The following is a 19,279-nucleotide window of genomic DNA, read 5'->3' as shown; positions in this document are numbered from 1 at the left end:
GTAGAAGAATGCAGTCTGAGAAAGCTTCAGATGAGGAAGCTCCAAGCCCACAATTTTTTCGATATTCTGCCGCTTGCTGCAAAGGCGGTGTATCCGTCGGCCCCACCATCGTCGATCTCCCAAAGCTGATCCATCTCCCTGGATCAGATCAACACCAACTGTATCATTTCCAGGGTGTATCTGGGTAGGCAGTGATCTTTGATACCCAAGTTACTATCTACGCATTTCTGCGGATCGCTCTTCTTGTAATTTGCAGTGCTCAGAGATTTTTTTCAAATAGACGGAGAATGCTGGGCCAAAGCAGAGCGCTCAGTTGCTCGGGGTTACCTGGTTTACAAGCAATAAGAGATAACCTCACAATTGAACTTGGCACAACTTGCATGTGATATTCTCAGCGCGTAAGGCTGCCGCCACAACGACCCCTCAAATCTAAAATCTAAATGCCAACAGTGTGCTCCTTTCTTTGCATCTGAGACGCTCATTCTTCACAGTCATTCTCCCATTCTCACAGACGGTCCATCCTTCTAACCCTCTCCAGATGCCCCCCCTCAACTGCTTCTCTCAACAGCTTTCGCTGATCGCACTCGGTTGCCTCAAGAAAGGCTCCCCTGATGTCCTCGCGTATTCTCGGTTCGCCATGTGCTCGAGCGTCTCCATGCGCAGGCACGCCTTGCCATGACTCCAACCGCGGGTAAGAGCTGTTGTGATGTTGAAGCAGAACTCGTTCTCTTGCTCCTTCTTGCTACGCAAGCCACGAAGAATGCGCCGATGCCATCGTCTCGTTTTTCTTCTCCCTCCGGGCCATGATCCTTTACCTTTCGCATCCTTTTTGCTTCTTCTCTTCACCTCGCGAGTGGCCGCTGGTGAACTGCCCGTACTCTTTCGGTCACATTCCCATCCAGCCTGTCGGTCCGGAGCTCCCAAACACTGTCCCCGTTTCTCCTCGTCTTCACCACCCATCGCCCATCATGTCCAAGCCAGCAAAGGGTATTCCCAACACTGAGGCTCCCACGCTTCCGCCTTTTTCTGTCGGGAAGAACAACAACAACAACAACAACAACAACAACAACAACAACAACAACAACAACAACAACAACAACAACAACAATTACCCTCCGCCTCCTGCAGGTCCTCACGATCATGCTCCCAAGCAAGCTCCGGCTCCCAGCGGACCTCCCAATGCCGCTCCATCACCCAAACCTCCCAAGGCCCCAGAGGATCATCAGCATCACCAGACACCTCGCCACAGGTTTCTTTCACCTCATGAATGGGCAATCGTTGCCCACGGCATAGGCGGCATCCGGGATCGGGAACAAAATGCACCAATTCATCCAACCAGCTGGATCTGGCCACCCAAAGGCATGCCTCGGGGGCTGTACAAGGACACTGTGATTCAGCGTACCAAGTTCTTCTATTGCTACCATGCGTCTAGTGGCATCAGGTGGATCTTGATGTTGTTGCAACTCTTCATCGGCGCGACCTTGACGGCCCTCGGCTCCATGTCGTTCACCCAAGGCACCCCCATCACTGTTCTGGGCGCTGCCAACACCGTCATTGCCGGACTCCTTGCCTTCCTCCAGAATAGCGGACTGCCTGATCGATACCGATATGACAAGTCCGAGTTTGAAGCCCTGGAAGACCACATCAAAGAGATTCTCGACTCCGGTATTGCACCAGCGGATCAGGCTACTGACCAGATCCTCGCTGAGTGTTTCGATCTTTACCAGGACGCCAAGGCAACGGTATCTGCGAACCTACCAGCCAACTACATGTCTCGAATTGCCCAGCAGACAGGCCAACGGTCCGGTGCTTTGATGCAAGCGGGCGCTCCGGCCATGTCGAAGCCCATGGCTGTGACAATTGGTGGCGGAGATGGCACTGCCAGCCTGACCAGTGGAAAATAATGTCTAATGAGTTGTTCATATTCGGCGCGGTCTTCTGCAGCAGGCAGCTGCTTTCGATTTCCTCCCAATCCAGATTGTGTTCGACATTTACCACCCCCATCTTTCGAAGATGAATGAAACGGCTCACATCATTTACGGCGCGCTTTTGCGATTCATATCATCGCTACCATTTTGCAGAAGACATGTTGTTGCCCCTCATGTCGGAGGGGAGACTTGGACCAGAGCAGGGGTCTGTAATGGGAGTGGACAGACGACGGCTACGAACATTTTTCCATCTCCATCGTTGGTCGATATGGCACTGGAGCTTTGAGTTGCTTTGTATACTTACTCGGTAGTTGGCGAGCATGTTTGACATGTTTCTCCGACGGACATCGTCGTTAAAGTTAATTGATGGTGTAATTTCTTCGTGCTCATGTTGCAGATAGGCTTATAGAATAGCATCAATCTCCTCTCTCTGCGTCCTCATAGTTCTTATAGATGTCTGAATGACCTTGAAATCACCTTGGTCGCAGCCGCTTGACGACGAGAACGTTACAAGTTTGAACGAGGATTTTCATTTGCATGTGATTATTAGCATATCACTCGGTGCTTATGCTTCTCCAATCCTCTTTGGAGAGTTCGTAGTAGATCTCGTTCTTGTCCTTGTCGAATTCCGCCGGCCTCACGACCCCCTTGCCCTCGAGCCCAAGTTTCTCATGCAGAAGCTTTAGCATCGGAACATTATCCTCCAATGTCGTGATGGTGACCAAATCAAGCTGAGGACCTCCCTCACTCCCAGGTGTAAATGCCCAATTGATTGCCATCTTCATAGCCTCGATGCCGTAACCTTGTCGCTTGTACGCAGGATCCATCATGACGCCTACATCTCCAGCCCTAATCTTCCGTCCATCTCGCTCCCAGTCCTTGATCGCCCCAAAACCTCCCAAGCCAATGACCTTTTCAACAGGCTGGCCGTCCTCGTCCTCTGATTTGAGCACCAACATCATGTTTACACGGCTCGGTCCACTGACGACATTTCCCTGGTCGTCGAGGACGGTGGGCTGGCTTGCTGCTTCGCGCATGCGATTGATGACTGCTCCCGCAGTCGCAACGTCGATGTCCTTCCCGTTGGGGTCGGTCTTGTTCGAGGGGGCGGAGAGGATGTGTGAGAGGGACGGGGCGTCGGAGGGGAGGATTGTGCGGAGGGTGAGGAGGGGGTTTGTGGGGGAGGGGATGGTTGTGTTGAGGTGGGAGATTTGGCGGGACATTGTTGCTGTTGCTGTTGTTGTTATTTGAGTGAGTGAGAGAAAGATTAGAAAATGGGATGGGATGGTAATTGAGAGCTGTGTGAATATGGGTTGGTGAGATGTTGAGATGCTGTTTGGGTTGTTGAGGCTTATTTACAGCATGTTGTCGGTTTATATTTTTGGGGGCATTGGAGGTCAAGATACGTCTATTAATTGGAGTCTCAGATCCTCTGGGGCTTTTCTGACCTGCTACTCATGCGACTAATGGGCAATCAATGCCCTTGCCCCGGGAATAATGCTAGAATCCCTCGAGAAGGTCCTTTGTTGTCCTGCATATTGAGTCAGATAGACGGTCTTATTCAAAAGTTCGTCTCGCTTCGAGCGTCAACTGCCCAAACGGGCAATGAATCGGGGATAAGAAGCCGACACCTGTGAGTCACCAGAAGCAGATGCCCTGCCCTCGAGGTCTCAGTTTATGAATTTACAACAAATGGCGATGATCGACGGCAGGGCTGAAGATATCGTTTAGTTGATAATGAGATATTAAATCCAAGAGAAGCATCGCAGAAGAGTTACACAGGTTGTAGAACTTCATAATCCGGAGTAGGTAAAGATATGCTTCCATCACGCTTAAAGAAAAGCCGTACACCAATGTCCCGTTGCAGGTAATGCCCTTCGTATAATCTTGACATCGTCAATCTATCAACAAATCACTCATTCAATCTATCAATCCGCCGACAGAGGCGCTGGGCTGGCTCTTTTGGCCGTGCTCCGTAGCGTGCGTCCACTGCTGCCGTCCGCCTCCGGCTCCGCCGTCGGACTGCTCTCCCTGGACAGCCGTGATGGGATGTCGGGTGTCACTGATCTGGAGTCGGTGCCCGGCCGCTTCACCTTGGACATTGATGACGCTGGCTTCCGGCGCTTCTCCGCAGAGGGGGGCTGCTTGCGTGGTGTTTGCCCGTCGCTGTCAAAAACCATCGGCGTCTGGCTTCTCGAGGAGCTCACCGATGACCGGCGCACGCTGCTGTTCCTACGCTTGCGATCTGCGCTCGCCAGGCGGTGATGCGGCAGCTTTGGCGGGTCGCGACGGACGCGAGGCTGAGAATGCTGGCGCCAAGGGAGCCACCACAGCCAGCCGTATTGCTCCTTTGCAACCTTTCTGTCGTGCTCCTTGACTTTCTGCCGGAGCAGCCGCCGGCGCTCGTTCTCCCTCTCCCAGTACTCTGTGCGATAGAGCTCCCAGTTTTCGCGAAATGTAGGCGAGAACGGCTTTGGTAGAAGCAGTAATTTGACGTAGTCTCCGCCAGGCGCCAGATCCTCCTCGTGACCGCCGAGCTCGTCGTCATCGGGAGGGAGAACAAGAGTCGGGTGGTTATCGCTCGAGAGCTGCAGCTCCTTCTCGACTTGGCGCAACAGTTGCGGCTCGACGAGGCGGTACGACGAACTGGCGGTATGCGAGAAGAGGCCGTACGTGAGGAAGAAGCCAATGGTCGACAGCGCCTCGGCCCACCACGTCTGCCTGATGATGACGAGCTTGCAGTTGAAGCCGCGCAGGCCTCGGTTGGAGATGGCGAACCAGCGGCGCGGCCACCGAATGCCGCGATCCCAGATGCCCGTCGCCCAGACGAGAGCGGCGGTGATGATGCCGCCCATGAAGCACACCTTTTGCGCGCCCTCGACGGCCCAGTAAATCGACCCTCCAACGCCACGGCCATCCTCGCGCGGCGCAAAGTATAGCTTGTACCCAAAGAATGCGACCCAGAGCGTCAGGATGGCGAGGAAGAACGTGTGGTGCCGCTTGCGAGCGCGCAACTCGAGGAACTGGGCGCGCAGCGAAGCTTCGAGGATCAAGAGGTTCAGATAGATCATGGACGGGGAGCTCGGCGTGTGATGCAGCGGATCGCCAGGCTTGCCCGACGGCGGGAACGGGCTTGTGCCAGAGCCGGGTTTGGCATCGCTGGCGGCTGTGGCAGCGGAAGCGGCAGTCGGGGCTCCCTTAACGATCGAGTCGAGGTCTTCGGCCATTATTGTGCGGGCAGCCGCCGGCTCGGGCTCGGAGGAGGGCTGGCGGCTCAGGGGCTCGTGAGAGCGGCTCGAAGTTCGCAGGAGAATCGCCTTGTTCTGGGGAGGAAAGTCATGAAGTAACAGATGGAATGCGAAGATGGAACCCGAAGCTTTGGTCAGCCTCGCTGGGAGAGTTGCGTGGTTGGTGGGATGATTGGCTGACAGCAAGGTACCTCGTACTCGTACATTGTCCTGTGGGGCTGGGGCGTGCGATCTCGCCATTACGGTGCTCTCATTGGCTGGCTCTCATCATGCCCGCGGGAAGTCATCGCAAGGCTGCCAGTTGCCGACTGACAGCTGGTGAACAACTGCCTCGGGAGCACCTGCCCGCCTTCAAGTCATCTAGGATGCTGGTCAAGTGAATTGATCGGGAAAAAATGGCACCGGGCAACGTGAATTCTTCTGGTGCAGAAAAACATTCACAACTCGAAGGAAAAGAAATTTCCAAACCTTCATCTTCTCACCATCAGTCGAACCGAGTTTCCATCTTCCTTCCCACTTAAACAACACACGGCGCTGGTGCCGCCACGACCATGGCGTTTCTGCCCGACGTGACCGGCGACCATCTCAGACTTGGGCCAGATTGCGGCATCTGCTCCAACCAACTCAAACAATTTGACACGGTGGTACTGGGTATGATCAGCTTGAAACACAGCCCTCTTCGCCCCCCTTTCTGCCTCCTACTCCCATCGTTAACTTCCGTGGTCCGTCTTTACAGCTTACACTTACGACGGAGATGAGCCCACCGATATCCGGTGCACTCGGCTCCTTCCGTTGTTGGACCTTCCTTTCATCACTGTTGATGGCTTCACGTTATGTAGCTATCGAAACTGCAGCAGTTGCCTGACGTCGCCCGAGTGCTCTCCCATACATAGCGGCTGTTACGACGCCTTCAGGGCTGCAAGCGATACCAAGGATACCAAGGCATTACACCGACGACTTTGGAGACTAACGGCATGGAAGCGACCCTGGCGGATGGCACAGTCTTTACAGCTGCCCATCCGCAGCATGTATGTGGCTGGGCTCAAGCAAGCAGCCGAAGCACTCGGCTTGCCAGATCTTTCCAAGTTGCCTGCCGAGTTGCTTGATGAAATTTATGAGAACTCTAAACAATCACACTTCTGGAGATGTGTATCAGCACTCAAATTGGCAGTTGATGCATCAGAAAATCTGGATGATGCGCTTACGCTTTTAAAATTCGACACGATTGTCTTTTGGGAGCGTCATGGCCAGCTCGAGTTGGAGCTTCGCACAGCATTGCCTCCAATCATCAGAATCACCATGGACGCAGAAGGGATAAGCAAAGTGGAACGGCTCCCTACTGTGCCCACCTGGGACGGGGAGTGCCATAAGCACTATGCCTACATAGTCGTTGATGAAGAGGTCATGCGCGAGGCAATAACACAGCTCTAGGTCAGTGTAATTCGATATTGTGTGTTAGTGCACTATCTAATTCATGGCATTCGCAGAACGGCCGCCTGCGCATCCAATTGCCTCGTCGCAGACCAGCCTTTCCCGTGTGGAACACCCCATGCCCGCCTTGCATGTCAGGCGCGGATGGTCTCGGACATGCGCAAGGCTCTTTCTTCAGTAGAAGTTTTCCTTGGAATCTGTCTGGAGACTACCTGTATGCCATCGACGTGGGTTCCGTCACGGGCATAACGTTCTTCTACTATCAAGATGAATTGCTCGGCGTCCATGCCCACGGTTCCCCTGGAGATACGGCTTTGTCGACTTTTAAGCGTCTGTACTCTTGGCCTTGGCTCAAGCCACAGATTCTATGGATATATCTGCCAATTTCCAAGAGCGACCCGATCACTTCCCTGGGGATCATTGTGAGCATGACTCCAACTTCTTCAATCTTACGGAACCCCAGGCTGGAGGCCCAAATACGTACAGTGACGCAGTTGACGGGGGTTACGGCCATTGGACCGCAACCTCCAGCCCCAGCCCCTGTCGAATGTGTATGGAAGTCTGCACCCATCACTCTCGTCTACGCAAAACCACAAGAGCGACGGGGGGTATGGCTGTCCTGCTATGGTAGGAATCAACCCTCAATACCAGACCCTCCTGCCGCACCCATTATTCTACCTAGGCTAAGGGGAGAGACTGCATATCACTCCGAAGCACCCCTCGACAACGTCTCGTCAGCCGTTCTCTTCCTTGATGAGAGAAACATTTACTGCAGAGGCATCCTGTTCCGATACCTTGACGGGTCGTGTCGGGCCCTCGGGGAATGCCGCGTCCATGTGGGCTCACCCGTAGAGGTGATTGCGCCAGTCAACTTTTGTTTTCGAGGCGATGCACCTTCGAGTCGAGGCGGTTCCGTCGAGGTTACATTTAACCATGCTGAAGACCACGAGAACGTTGAAGGGTGGACTTGCCGCCTAATGAAGGGAACCGTGAACCTCTGGTTCTCGGCCAGTTATGCATGTTTGCAAGTGGCGCCGCTCGACAGTGAGGATGACGACTCGTCATCCGGCGATTCGAGCGATGACAGCGACGACAGCGACGACAGCGAAGAGGACGAAGGAAGCGATTTTGACTGATGTTTCGGGCTGTTGTTGCATATTCTCGAGGCTACCCGCGTGTCCTGATATCGACACGGTTTGCTTATGACCATTGTGTCTGCGAGACGGCTGTCAACTTTGTAATTCTTCTACCACCGAATACGAACATATTGATTGTAGCTTCCTTCAAACGTGATGGCATGTTTAGAGGTACTAATGCAGCAATGGAACAAGCATTTGTTTCCTCCCGTGCGAATGTTGTGTGATATCCAGCGAGATCTTTTCGCCATAAGGAATTTCCGTGTTTTCATCACAAAGATATTCAAGGCTATATAGGAGCTGCCGGAAACTCCGTATAATGCTGTAAGGAGTAGAGGGATTCACCATACTACGCATAATACGTAGGTTGTTAGAAAATCAGCTGCTGTTATCATCGTCCGTATAGTGACAATAAGCTAATAAAAGGCATCCATATGCAATACTGCTAGTTGGCACTTTTGTTTACCATACTCAAGCATCAAACTGTCCTTAGGCGCCGTCTGCTTCACGTAGACGTCCTTTATCGCTTGCCCGAGTGCTTCCTCTCCTTTGCAATCTCATAGAAGATACTTCCATCGTAAAGCTTTCGAATATCCTCCTTCTTCATACGTCCATCCTCCGGCCAGAGAAGAATATACGTCGCAAGCCCTGCACAAAGAGTAAAAGTCAGCTTCAAAAATTTGCCCCAACTTCTCGAGTGGAAAAATCAGTCACGACTTACACTCAAGCGCCGCCGCCGTGGTACCAAACGGATCGGCCACGACCCTCTGCCCCTTGAGCAGGTGCCACACGTCGCGCAGGGTGACATAGTCCTTGTCGGCGGCGTACTTGGAGAACATGTCCTCGAACTTTTGGGGCACGAAGCGGCCCTCGTTGTCGTAGGTCCCGGTGTCGCTGCCGTGCTTGGTCTTGTGGATGTTCCTGAGATAGATGCGGAAGAAGGGGTCGGGGAGGTGGCCGGGGACGGTCGGGTACGAGAAGGGAACGTGGATGATGAAGGTGGCGAAGAGGCAGAGGAGGAAGTTCCAGCCTAGGCCGCGGAGGCCTTTGTATGTGTCCAGAGGCCAGATGATGCCGTCTTTGTCCTGCGATCTGTGTTAAGAAGGGCGATTTGCAGTTGGAAGTCTGGGAACTTCTTACTTGATCAAAGTAGTCGCAGTGCTGCTGAAGAACCTGTTGATGGTTAGAATTTGTGACCGTTTAGAGCGCAAAAGGCAACCTCACTGTCTGGTTCTGGTGCGCCTTTGCCCAATTGCTCGCTTGCGAGCCATGTGGCTGCTCGTACGTCGCGGCTATATTTGCTCTCGGTGTTCCTTTTTTATATCTGTTAGCTTGATGTCTCTGGCGCTCGTCTACTCAATTGACCCCATACCGGTATGCGACAGCCTCGCATCGTCTTCGGGCTGAACAAACGGTTTTCGCTGGACCGTTACGGGAACTTGCTGGATATAGCTGGTGATGCCACCTGAACGGGCATCTTCATGTTCCTTGGAGTCCGCGTCCGGACCAATTCCATTTACCAGTGCTGCCTTGTAATCCATCGTGAAGTTTTTTCGCGTTCGACGCGGAAAAAAAAAAATGTAATCCAAGATTTATCGTCCAAGTCGTTGCATCGTTTGTCGGGGGAGAATAAGTAGAAAAGTCAATTGGTGTTGTTGAGCCTTCCTTCTGGTGATTTAAAGGTGCTTTGAGAAACTTTACATGAACGCAAGATTATGTGTAAAAGCGTGGACTAAAGCGGCCCTGAATTGTAGAATGACGACATCGTGAGTTCATTCCGGAGGTGTTGCGGGCAGCTCCCCCCGGCAGAGATGGTGAAGCTTGGACAATGGTGCTGTTGAGGGTGACGATCATGTCGACGTCATGGGCGGGCATTCACATGTCTCATACCGGCCGATTTTGTGTGCGCTTGTACAATCCCACGAAGGCTGACCTTTGGATGAAAGCCAATTGGCATGTGATAAAACCTTAAAACTTCATCCCTGCACAGAGATTGAAATGCAAATTATGTGTGTGAAAGGCAATTTATGTGTACTTTGGATGCGATTGCAGTTTATGTTGTTTTACGACGATGTCCTCATGGCGCCCATTGCCTTGAAAGTTCACATGAAAAACGACAATCTTCTATTCAATTGCAGGCAACATGGGTTGAAAACCATGGCGATCCTAAGCTGCAGCTACGTACAAAGGACTGTTATGATACCAATTCAAACCGCCTGCTGCGTCAAAGCTTCACTAATCTTCCACAGCTTGTCTGCAACTGCAGGGTCGAGAGCGCCAGGCAGCACGCCCTCTCGCGTCAGGACTCCGTCGGCTAAATAATAGCCATCCTTGTCTGTTGGAAAACATTAGCATCAACATCATCATCACGGCAATCTGTGAAGAATAGAGAGCGAGGATAGTCAATAGGGTAAACGTACTGCGGAGGCGATGATCGAAAGCAGCAATGATTCCAGTCGACGAACCCTCCGCCAAGCTCTTTGCCTTGATGGCAGAGTTGAGATTTCCATTGTCATCAATCCAACCTGTTCACACGATCGTTAGCATTCTATGAATTGTAGAAGAGAAAATCACGGAAGAACATACCGAGCGCCTTAAAGTCTTCCATGGGCACACTCCTCGTCAACCCCGTCGAAACAATAATACCCGGGTCAACGCTGAAAGAGCGCATTCCAGCCTCCCCGAAGCGCTTCGCCAATCCCACCGCAAAGAGCACGTTGCAAGCCTTGGAGTTGCTATAAGCCGTCCATTTCTCGTACGCTTTGCCCTGGTTGTACGACAGGTCGTCCAAAAAGGCCAAGTTTGCGCGGGATTGCGCTTCGCTCGTGTACATGACGACGGTGCCGTGCTCAGAAGCAAGCAACTTCTCAATCAACAGATTGACCAAGAGAAAGTGCCCGAGGTGGTTCACGGCGAATTGCATCTCGATGCCGTCTTTCGACTTCTCGAATGAGGGGGTGGCCATGACGCCGGCGGTGCAAATGACTGCGTCCAGGACGGAGACAGAGTCGCGGATTTCGGCGGCGGCTTTGCGGGTGGCTTCCAGAGAGGAGAGATCGAGCACGATCGGCTGGACGGTGGTCCCTTGGGGGATGTCGAGGGAGGCAATGACCTCTTGGAGCTTGTCGGCCGAGCGGCTGGCGAGGAGGAGTTTGGCGGGCTTTTGGGCGACGATGGCTCGAGCTGTGTCGAAGCCGAGAGAGTTGGGGCTGACGCCAGTTACCAGAACTAGATGCTCAAGGTTAACAGCTAGAGGAAAACGCTCAAGATGGATGGATCAAAATGACTTACTGGTCTTTCCGGTGATGGCATCTTTGAGGGCTGTGGCAGCCTCGTCGGAGGTTGTGTGGAATCCAAATTGAGCCATGCCGACTTATCTTCAGTGATTGACTTGACTGCTGCCGTGTTGCTGTGTTCAATTTCGAAAAGAGAGGATATCTTTTGCCTTTATATCTATATCTGTGGCCAGTCATTATACGGTGCCGCTTGGTGATGACGCTATCACCAACACAAGCGTAAGCAACACCAACATCAACACTCGACCTCGTCTTCAGCCCGATAAGTCCGCATTAATATTTCAGATACAAGCAACTTACCCCTTATATTCATCATAGTTCTCAAAATGATATGGTTTCACCTCTCTGGGCCGCCCACCACCGTGAGCTTTGCCACAGCTCACCCTCTTGTCCCCCAACAAGCCACTTCCACTTCCGCAGAAACCACTCTTTGGCTTCCCAGCTATGACTATCCCACGGCGTCCCATGATCCATCCCATTCTGGCCCGCAGATCCCCAGCACACAAGTCCATCATGCAGCATCAGGTCAAGGCAGAGGTCGTCTTCGTCTAGCAGCGGCGGATCCGCTGCCAGAGCCGCCAATGCCCGTCGTCGGAACGTGGGGAATGGCAGCGAATCGATGTATGGATGGTGCGGCACTGTGTACTGCGATGGAATTGGGCGTAGATTCACTGGAACATCGTGAGCTGATGAACTTGTCGAAGTGTCCGTGCTGGCGTCTTCCGCGGGACTGGTGGTGCAGAAAGGAGATACACTACGCTCATCAAGAAAAAGCCCAAAGTCGAAGCCCAGGGAGCTAAAGTTGGTGAAGAAAGCAGCAAAATAAGAAAATCTTGCGATGCGGAGGGAGTTGCGATAGGGTGAATAGGAAGACACGGGAGACGCGAGAAATCGTATCTCTGACAGGCGTCGCTCGGTGGCTGTGAGCTCGCTACCTTCGAAGCCTCGGCCATTGCGGTTGGCCGAGCTCGTCTCGGCGAGTGATTGTGACGATGCAATCATGTCTATGAAGCTGAAATCGCCGTCTTTGGCTAGTTGAGACAGAAGCCGCCGCGTGGATAGGGGAAGAAGCTGGAACCACTTGCGGATAAGCCGAGGTCTGCTGGAAAGCGGTCTGCTGCTGGGGCGATAGATCTGTATTTCCTTGGTGGTACGAGAATTGGGAGCCGAATACATGGATGCCGGTGTGTGTGTAGATAGTCGAGATGAGGACGCTGTGAACGGAGTTGTGTTGGAACCTTGGGCCGGAGTGGATGTCGATGCCTCTGTCTCGGCAAGATGGACCAAGGCAGAGAAGCTCTCGTTAGGAGTGTTCCCTAACACCATTGGCTGGCTCCCATTGGAGGTGGTGTTCGGCAAGCCCATCATCTCAGTCGCGAATGAAGTTGAAGGCAGATGCTCAAGCCATGCATTACCGCCGTCATAGTCCCAAGAATTGGCGTACGGCAACGAACCAGCGACAGTCGATGGATCATGAGACGGCGAGCTTTCTCCATGAAATTGCGGGAGCTCCGGAGCTGCACTCGGCAGAGGCGTCACTGTGTCCTGGCCAGAGTCAAGCTCGGAACCGTTTCCATGGCTCAGCGAGGCAACTTTGGCCTCCAGCTCCCTCAGCCTCTCTCTCTTGCGCTGGCGATATGCTCTCTGAGCCCTGCAGTTCTGCATCCGCCGCTCAGCAGTGATTGGCTTGTTTGGCCGTCGTCGCAACTTCGGTTTCCTTTGCGTGGATTCATTTGTAGCGACTGATTCATCGCCAGCTGGCTGTGGGACTGTGTCGCTCCGGCGTGCCATGGCTGAGGCTCTCACAACGTCTACTCTTCTTGTAGAGCCTTTGGACGATGCGTTTGGTCTTGTGTAATCGATTGCTGATTACGAAGTACGCATTCTTCGCCAATGATGACAATACGTAGGACAGCTGTAAGTGAGGGTATTGTTAAGGATTGGAATTTGACAAAAGCATGGAGGAGATGAGGTTGAGTTTGATGTGATGGGATGGTGCTTACGAGAAGACACTCGAGGTGCTTACGGTTCGGGCATGGCCAAGTCCCAGATGTACCTGACAAGTGTCTCAACACTTGAAGCGGCCTATAATTACAGGGAAAACGTCCTGAGTATACTTGTGAGGTACCGGCTTTGCTCGCGGAGTTAAGCAAGGTAGAGGCGTATCCCTACATGTATCCGCCGCGAATCGTCTATCAAGATTCTCTGGGACTCAGGCGTTTGACAACATATCACTAGCGAGGATGAGAGCAAAGGCTAATGTGAAATAAATAAAAATCCAAATTCCATCACGCTGTCCATAACACACTAATCCTCCGCTTGGCCAAGTGCCATAGTCGCTGTCGTTAAACCCCCCCCCCCCATGCTGTCTACATGTACGCTTCAACTCCAACGCTTTCCATGACCTGAGTCCTCAATTCCCAGAAATATTCCAACCCAACCCGCTGCCAACCGCTCAGTCGCTGATATCTCACAGATTATCTGCCCCAATTTGCCCAGAGCTCTGCGGCTCCACCACTGGCCTTGATGTGGCACATACCAAACTGCATAGAAGAGGTCAGCAAAGCATGTCAGATCATGAGGATATCAAAGTTCCTTTTTACTCACGCGAAAGTCAATAGTCATCAAAGAGAACAGGCGCTCTCCCATGTAAGTCGTCACTTCAGTCTTGGACTTGTGCTCTTTCCGGGTCATGACCCTCTCGATCCTCTTGATGCCCCGGGAGTCCTCGACGACGCGGACAAAGGGGCGCTCGGCTCCCATGTTCTTGTCGACCCTGATGTACTGGCCGCGCTTGAAGAAGCGCACCTCGGTGAGGGGGCAGTTGCTGGGCACCACCGGGGCCGAGTTGAGCTCGTCGGCGAGCTGCAGGACGGTGCAGAACCTGGCGACGATGTGCGTCGAGGTAGGGCAGAGGAGCGACCAGATCCTGCGGCACACAGTCAGGGGCAGCCGAGGAAGGCCGAGGAGCTCAAAGACGATGTTGAGCTGCTGAGATGCGACGGGGTCATAGAGCTCGTCCAGATGCTCCACGCCATCGACGGCAGAAGTTCGCCTGGCCGCCATGAAGAGACGGCAGAACTTGTCTTCGGAAAGACAGAACTTGTTGAACAGCATGAAGCAGTCCGCGTGGTAGGTCGACTTGCCCCAGGGATCGCGGGTGCAGTCCTTGCAGTCTTTCTGTTTGCAAAAGACGGCGCGGGTGGTCTTTTTGAGGAGCTTGTCCTTTGCAAAGGGGGGCACCCTGTATATCTTTCCTTCAAACGTGGTGAAGGTCTCGTGGCGAGCTATCGCCATTGTCAGTCAGTATGGTCTGGGATGAGGAGGCTTTTCATTTCCTTACTTGCAACGAGGATCTGCTTCCTCTTCACTGGCCTGTTGCAGGCACCGCAGACAGGCCCGATGTGGATGTGAGGACGGCTGTGGTAAGGCATGTTGGAGATTGGTTGGGGATGGTGATGTGGTTCGAGCGGATATCAGCACGGTGGTTACAGTTGTGGATATGAGTTCCGTCGAGAGCAAAGAATCAGTCTGAGACGACGGTTCTGACTTGGATCGGAGCAAGAAGACGGATGGAGAGTTGTTGGAGAGGGCTGTTTACATTTACGGGGACTCGAGGCCTTTTATTATGACCTCTCAGCCACAAACATTCAACTTGGTTTGGCTTGATTCTTGAAGGTTTGAACATTGACATGAGCCATCGTCTCTTCGAGGATTAGTCCTTGACGAGGGAAACAGTTCCGGAAGCATGTTCAACGCCACGCTCTGTTGCCTCAAGGTCGGCTTGGCCTTTGCCTCTCATTGCCTCTCATTGCCGCTGAGCCTGCTGGCTTTGTCACTTATGCCGTTAAGGACAAAGTTGATTGTTTGTGGGAGGACAAATGGTAGTCGGATGTGCTGAGACTATGACTGACTTCAGCCAAAAGAGCTCTGGGCATCACCATGCCTCGCCTGGCCTCACGTCGAGCTTTTACGGTTCTCATGGAATCTTCCGAGGCCTCTCATGTCGTCTTCCTGTGGTTGTTTCCATGGCAATGGCACCGGACCCTCAAGCACGTTCAGGATGGCTGAAGGCTATCTTGCTATTTATACCGAATATGTCCAAGATGAAGCCACTGCCGGCGTTTTATTGCAAACTACCTTCCTAGAGAAGAAGAAGGAGAAGAAATAAACTCAAATTAAGCTTAAATCCTCGGATGTCGTTCCCGTGGACTTGTCGAATTCCACTGTTCCGACTCATTCTTCCATACGGTTATGTAGAGTGAAGACACATGGACTACAAGTGTCCTTCGTACCATTATCCTCTTGTGTAGACGGAGTTCTGGTTTTTTTGATTGGAACGCCCCTGTCACAATCTTCGGAGAACAATCTCTGGGCTGACGTTAAGGATTCCCACAGCAAATGTGAGTCGATGCTTATAGACATGTACTAACAGAACTGCCGGTGAATTACTGGAGATTCTGTCAGTGACGTGATACCTGTCACATTGTGCACTCTGGCGGTCGATCTCCCTTGAGGTGGCGGAGATTTGGCTCAGAAACGGCGGAGATTGGGTGCGTTAGTGATTGGAAAAAGGGACAGGGTCCGATCTCTCGGCTCTCGAGAGGTACCTGAGGCGGATCGTTTTGCTTTTGTTTCTTGCCGAGTTTGTTGTGGTGGAATAGCCTTATGAACGATGATTTTCAGATGGGAGTCACCCTACCCATGTAGAGCTCGATCGTGGTTACATCTGGCATGCAGTTGACAGCGGCTGTATATTCTACCACGGCCAGACTTGCATCTGTTCCCTCAGCTTATTGTTCATCACCAGGTACCATTTTTAGCGGAGCGGCATCGCGGCGTGGGCGATCTGACAGCAGCCAATCAGCGTCGAGGATGCGCGAGCGTTGAAGATGCAGCGGCACGGAGTCCGGGGGAAATAGTTGATTGGCGACTCCGGATGGTGTTCCTGGAACTGTCTGCTGAAGTCGTTCCAGTCGAAAAAAAGTTGTATCAGTACCTACTACGTATGTCAAGGCGAGAATACACAAGGAAATTCCGTGTTGAGGATGGTGATGAATGCCATCTTCTCCTGACAGTCTACCTGTAGGTACACGCTGGCATTCATCATGTGAACTGCCCACTGGAGCAGACGCTGTCCAGGGCCCCTCTGCAGGTTCATCCGCCCGCTGAGCTCAACAAAAATGCCCCTATATCGAGTCGCCCCTTGGCAGGTGCACACTAAAAGACTGGGTATCGACATGTATACGGATACAATCCATGACCGCTCGACCTCGACTCCATCTACTCTTCCATCTTCCTCCTTACAACAAATCCTGTCTGCAATTCTCACATACAGTCGTCGCGGTCATCGTCAGCGTCATCCTCCTGCATCAACTCGCTGCAACTCGCATTCGCTACCACTCGCATTGCGCCACCGTCTCATCCTCTTGCTATCTGTCCAAATCCTCTCGGAATCCGGATCGCACAAACCCCGAGCCACTCCCAGGCCTGCGTCTAAACTCCGTCCGACTCTCCGCCACCCCAAATCCGGCCGCCTCAACCGACGAGTTGCGTGGCCGCAGCACAAAGGTTCGAGCGCTGCGTTTGTCATACGGAATTTGTTTGGTGCCTGGTGCATGGTGCATTAGGTGTCATTTTCTGTTCTGCGATAAAAGCTTGCGCACCGCCCAGACGCCCGCTCTCAGGCAATGCTCAAGACGCAGACCGTCTCAGCGATACTGCACCGATCGCGCCTCAGCTTCCCCATCACCACATCGCCCTCGCCTCTGCCCGCCACCACATCCAACATGTCCACCACCGAAAATGCCATCCGCGCTCACCCGCCGCGCGAGGCGCCCGAGGAGCTGCGCCAGCAGCGGCCTCAGCAGCCCACGGGCGCATACTTTCCCCTGGGATACAAGGAGGCTGCCTACCAATGGGTATGCGACCCGTCAACTAGTACACGGTCTCGAGGGACTCTTGCTAACAATCTCTTGTCAGTGGTCGGGTGTCACGCCGTCCATGGCCGAGCGCAGCGTCCTCAAGCATGTTCCCTTCTTGAAAGAGGCCACGGCCAGCATGGGCAGCCTCTCCAATCCCGACACCGACTCGGCCGACCCCTTCGGCACCAGAATATGGAGGCGGTCCATGGTCCAGCTTTCCGGCAAGAACCGCGCCCTCAACGAATTCTCCATCGAGCGAGTCGGCGAGGATCCGGAGGAGACGCTGGTCATGCTCCACGGCTACGGCGCCGGCCTGGGCTTCTTCTACAAGAACTTTGAGCCCATATCCCGCATTCCCGGCCTGAAGCTGTATGCCCTCGACATGCTGGGCATGGGCAACTCCTCCAGGCCGTCGTTCAAGATACATGCAAAGGACAGGGAAGGCAAGGTGATTGAGGCAGAGAACTGGTTCATCGACGCCCTCGAGGAGTGGCGCAAGGCGAGGAAGATTGAGCGCTTCACCCTGCTGGGCCACTCTCTGGGCGGCTACCTGGCCGTGTCGTACGCCCTCAAGTATCCGGGCCACCTGAAGAAGCTCATTCTTGCGTCTCCCGTCGGCATCCCAGAGGACCCCTACGCCGTCAGCTCCGCCCTGCCCGAGCCCAGCGAGTCGACAATGCAGAACGAGTTCACTGTCGACCAGCAGACCACGACGACGACCAAGAACGGGGCTGCCGTTCCGCCCAGACGTCCCTACCCCAGCTGGCTCGTCTGGCTCTGGGATGCCAATGTGTCGCCCTTTAGCATTGTCCGAATGGCTGGCCCCCTTGGCCCTCGATTTGTGTCTGGCTGGACATCGCGACGTTTCAACCACCTTCCGGCCGAGGAAGCCCAGACCCTGCATGACTATTCATTCTCCATCTTCAAGCAGAAGGGCAGCGGCGAATATGCCTTGGCCTACATTCTAGCTCCGGGCGCCTTCGCCCGCCGACCGGTCATCAACCGCATTCAGGACGTCGGTCGCCAGCCCATCAAGGGCCCGAATGGCGAAATCGTTGGCAAGGAGACGGGCATCCCTATTGTCTTCATGTACGGCGAGAACGACTGGATGGATGTTGCCGGCGGTCTTGCGGCCGAGGAGAAGCTAAAGCAGGTCAAGGCCGACATCATGCGCACCGGCACGGAGGAGGAGAAAGCCAACGACAACGGGAGCTGTAGCGTTGTCATTATCCCCAAGGCGGGTCACCACCTGTATCTCGACAATGCCGAGTTTTTCAACAACATCATGAGGAAGGAGATGGAGGATGTCAAAGAGATGGAGAAGCGCAAGCGAGTCGAGTCGTCCTAGATTTCGTGTTTGTTGAACATTTGTTTTTGCTTTTCTGGGATATACATGTTTGCATAGAGCGAGGAGCTATTACAGGATATACGGCGTTGAAGAGGGGGGATTGACATAGGCAAGATGATGGTCACTGATATGTGGCTTTTGATATAACTAGGGCTTGAGGATTGCATATACTTTACTATTTGTTATCAGAGACGCATTCCTAGAACAGCTTAATAGGTGGTTGGGAGCCAATCACAATACAAATTACACCAAGAGCACCGGATCCGTGGCACACGTCAAGTTGTTTGAAGTACTGACTGCATGGTACATATAGTGTTCAGATGATGATGAACTTTCCATTCTTTCCATGACACTAAGCTGCCGTAACCTCAACCTTGGTCTTGTCTATCTCAGGCATTAGCTCTTCTCACCCTAAAACATCACCGAGGCAGGATATACTCACAAAAAGCAACGTGATCCTTCAGATCGAGCGCCCCCTCAAGCGGCTCCTTATAATACCACGCCGCATTCTCAAACCTCTGACCTATCAAAAATCATCAGCATCCAAACCTTTCCTCACCCAACCAACAATTTCCTCCCTCAAACTTCCCTCCCCCCACCCCCAAAAGTAACAGCACACAAACTCAGCATATAATACCTCTCGGTGTAAGAAAGCAAATACTAAAAACGTACCGTCAACTTCAACCGTATAATAGCTCGCATCCCCCTTCCAAGGACACCAAGTGCTCAAGTCGGAACCCCTCAAGGCATTCTTGCTCACGATGCTCTCCGGCGGAAAATACACGTTGCCCTCCGTCTCGCGCCAGGACGTCGCCTCCGCGATGACGGTGCCGTTGATGCGTGCTGTGGCGTGGCCCGTGCGGGGGGTGATGGATTTGCCCATTTTGGGGAGCAGGGTCTTGAGGAACGAAATCGTGGCGGTTGGTTTTTCTTTTCTTTTCAAACGGAATCTTTTTTTTTTTTTTTTT

At 53.1% G+C, this 19,279-nt stretch overlaps 9 protein-coding genes across 9 annotated transcripts; 3 read left to right on the top strand and 6 right to left on the bottom strand.

Annotated features, from left to right (window-relative positions):
• Positions 1-968: 968 nt before the first annotated feature.
• Positions 969-1,904, top strand: CCMA1212_004505 (uncharacterized protein; the record flags this gene model as incomplete). The annotated part of the gene is made up of 1 exon (XM_073701804.1): positions 969-1,904. The coding sequence occupies one exon, from the start codon at positions 969-971 to the stop codon at positions 1,902-1,904; it is 936 nt and encodes a 311-aa protein (XP_073559669.1).
• Positions 1,905-2,482: 578 nt separating this feature from the next.
• Positions 2,483-3,151, bottom strand: CCMA1212_004504 (uncharacterized protein; the record flags this gene model as incomplete). The annotated part of the gene is made up of 1 exon (XM_073701803.1): positions 2,483-3,151. One exon carries the CDS (start codon positions 3,149-3,151, stop codon positions 2,483-2,485), a length of 669 nt encoding a protein of 222 aa, XP_073559670.1.
• Positions 3,152-3,856: 705 nt separating this feature from the next.
• On the bottom strand, positions 3,857-5,155 carry CCMA1212_004503 (Sporulation-specific protein SPO7; the record flags this gene model as incomplete). The annotated part of the gene is made up of 1 exon (XM_073701802.1): positions 3,857-5,155. One exon carries the CDS (start codon positions 5,153-5,155, stop codon positions 3,857-3,859), a length of 1,299 nt encoding a protein of 432 aa, XP_073559674.1.
• A 572-nt stretch (positions 5,156-5,727) lies between these two features.
• On the top strand, positions 5,728-7,743 carry CCMA1212_004502 (uncharacterized protein; the record flags this gene model as incomplete). The annotated part of the gene is made up of 3 exons (XM_073701801.1): positions 5,728-5,732; positions 6,016-6,577; positions 6,613-7,743. The coding sequence occupies 3 exons, from the start codon at positions 5,728-5,730 to the stop codon at positions 7,741-7,743; spliced, it is 1,698 nt and encodes a 565-aa protein (XP_073559967.1).
• A 520-nt stretch (positions 7,744-8,263) lies between these two features.
• Positions 8,264-9,284, bottom strand: CCMA1212_004501 (putative peroxygenase 3; the record flags this gene model as incomplete). The annotated part of the gene is made up of 5 exons (XM_073701800.1): positions 8,264-8,391; positions 8,465-8,828; positions 8,884-8,916; positions 8,968-9,056; positions 9,116-9,284. The coding sequence occupies 5 exons, from the start codon at positions 9,282-9,284 to the stop codon at positions 8,264-8,266; spliced, it is 783 nt and encodes a 260-aa protein (XP_073559671.1).
• A 666-nt stretch (positions 9,285-9,950) lies between these two features.
• Positions 9,951-12,888, bottom strand: CCMA1212_004500 (Short-chain dehydrogenase; the record flags this gene model as incomplete). The annotated part of the gene is made up of 5 exons (XM_073701799.1): positions 11,381-12,888; positions 11,035-11,115; positions 10,330-10,971; positions 10,164-10,268; positions 9,951-10,078 (listed from the first exon to the last, which is right to left on the bottom strand). Exons 1-5 carry the CDS (start codon positions 12,828-12,830, stop codon positions 9,951-9,953), a joined length of 2,406 nt encoding a protein of 801 aa, XP_073559672.1. The 5' UTR covers positions 12,831-12,888.
• A 628-nt stretch (positions 12,889-13,516) lies between these two features.
• Positions 13,517-14,473, bottom strand: CCMA1212_004499 (uncharacterized protein; the record flags this gene model as incomplete). Its single annotated transcript, XM_073701798.1, has 3 exons — positions 13,517-13,582; positions 13,647-14,326; positions 14,383-14,473. 3 exons carry the CDS (start codon positions 14,471-14,473, stop codon positions 13,517-13,519), a joined length of 837 nt encoding a protein of 278 aa, XP_073559807.1.
• A 2,256-nt stretch (positions 14,474-16,729) lies between these two features.
• Positions 16,730-18,311, top strand: CCMA1212_004498 (uncharacterized protein; the record flags this gene model as incomplete). Its single annotated transcript, XM_073701797.1, has 2 exons — positions 16,730-16,960; positions 17,022-18,311. 2 exons carry the CDS (start codon positions 16,730-16,732, stop codon positions 18,309-18,311), a joined length of 1,521 nt encoding a protein of 506 aa, XP_073559525.1.
• Positions 18,312-18,663: 352 nt separating this feature from the next.
• Positions 18,664-19,194, bottom strand: CCMA1212_004497 (uncharacterized protein; the record flags this gene model as incomplete). The annotated part of the gene is made up of 3 exons (XM_073701796.1): positions 18,664-18,695; positions 18,754-18,834; positions 18,984-19,194. The coding sequence occupies 3 exons, from the start codon at positions 19,192-19,194 to the stop codon at positions 18,664-18,666; spliced, it is 324 nt and encodes a 107-aa protein (XP_073559808.1).
• Positions 19,195-19,279: the final 85 nt, after the last annotated feature.

This window comes from Trichoderma ghanense (assembly GCF_004382785.1).
Source record: "Trichoderma ghanense strain CCMA-1212 chromosome Unknown scaffold_4, whole genome shotgun sequence".
NCBI classification, from domain to species: Eukaryota; Fungi; Ascomycota; class Sordariomycetes; order Hypocreales; family Hypocreaceae; genus Trichoderma; species Trichoderma ghanense.
This window is presented reverse-complemented; position numbering and strand designations above follow the sequence as displayed.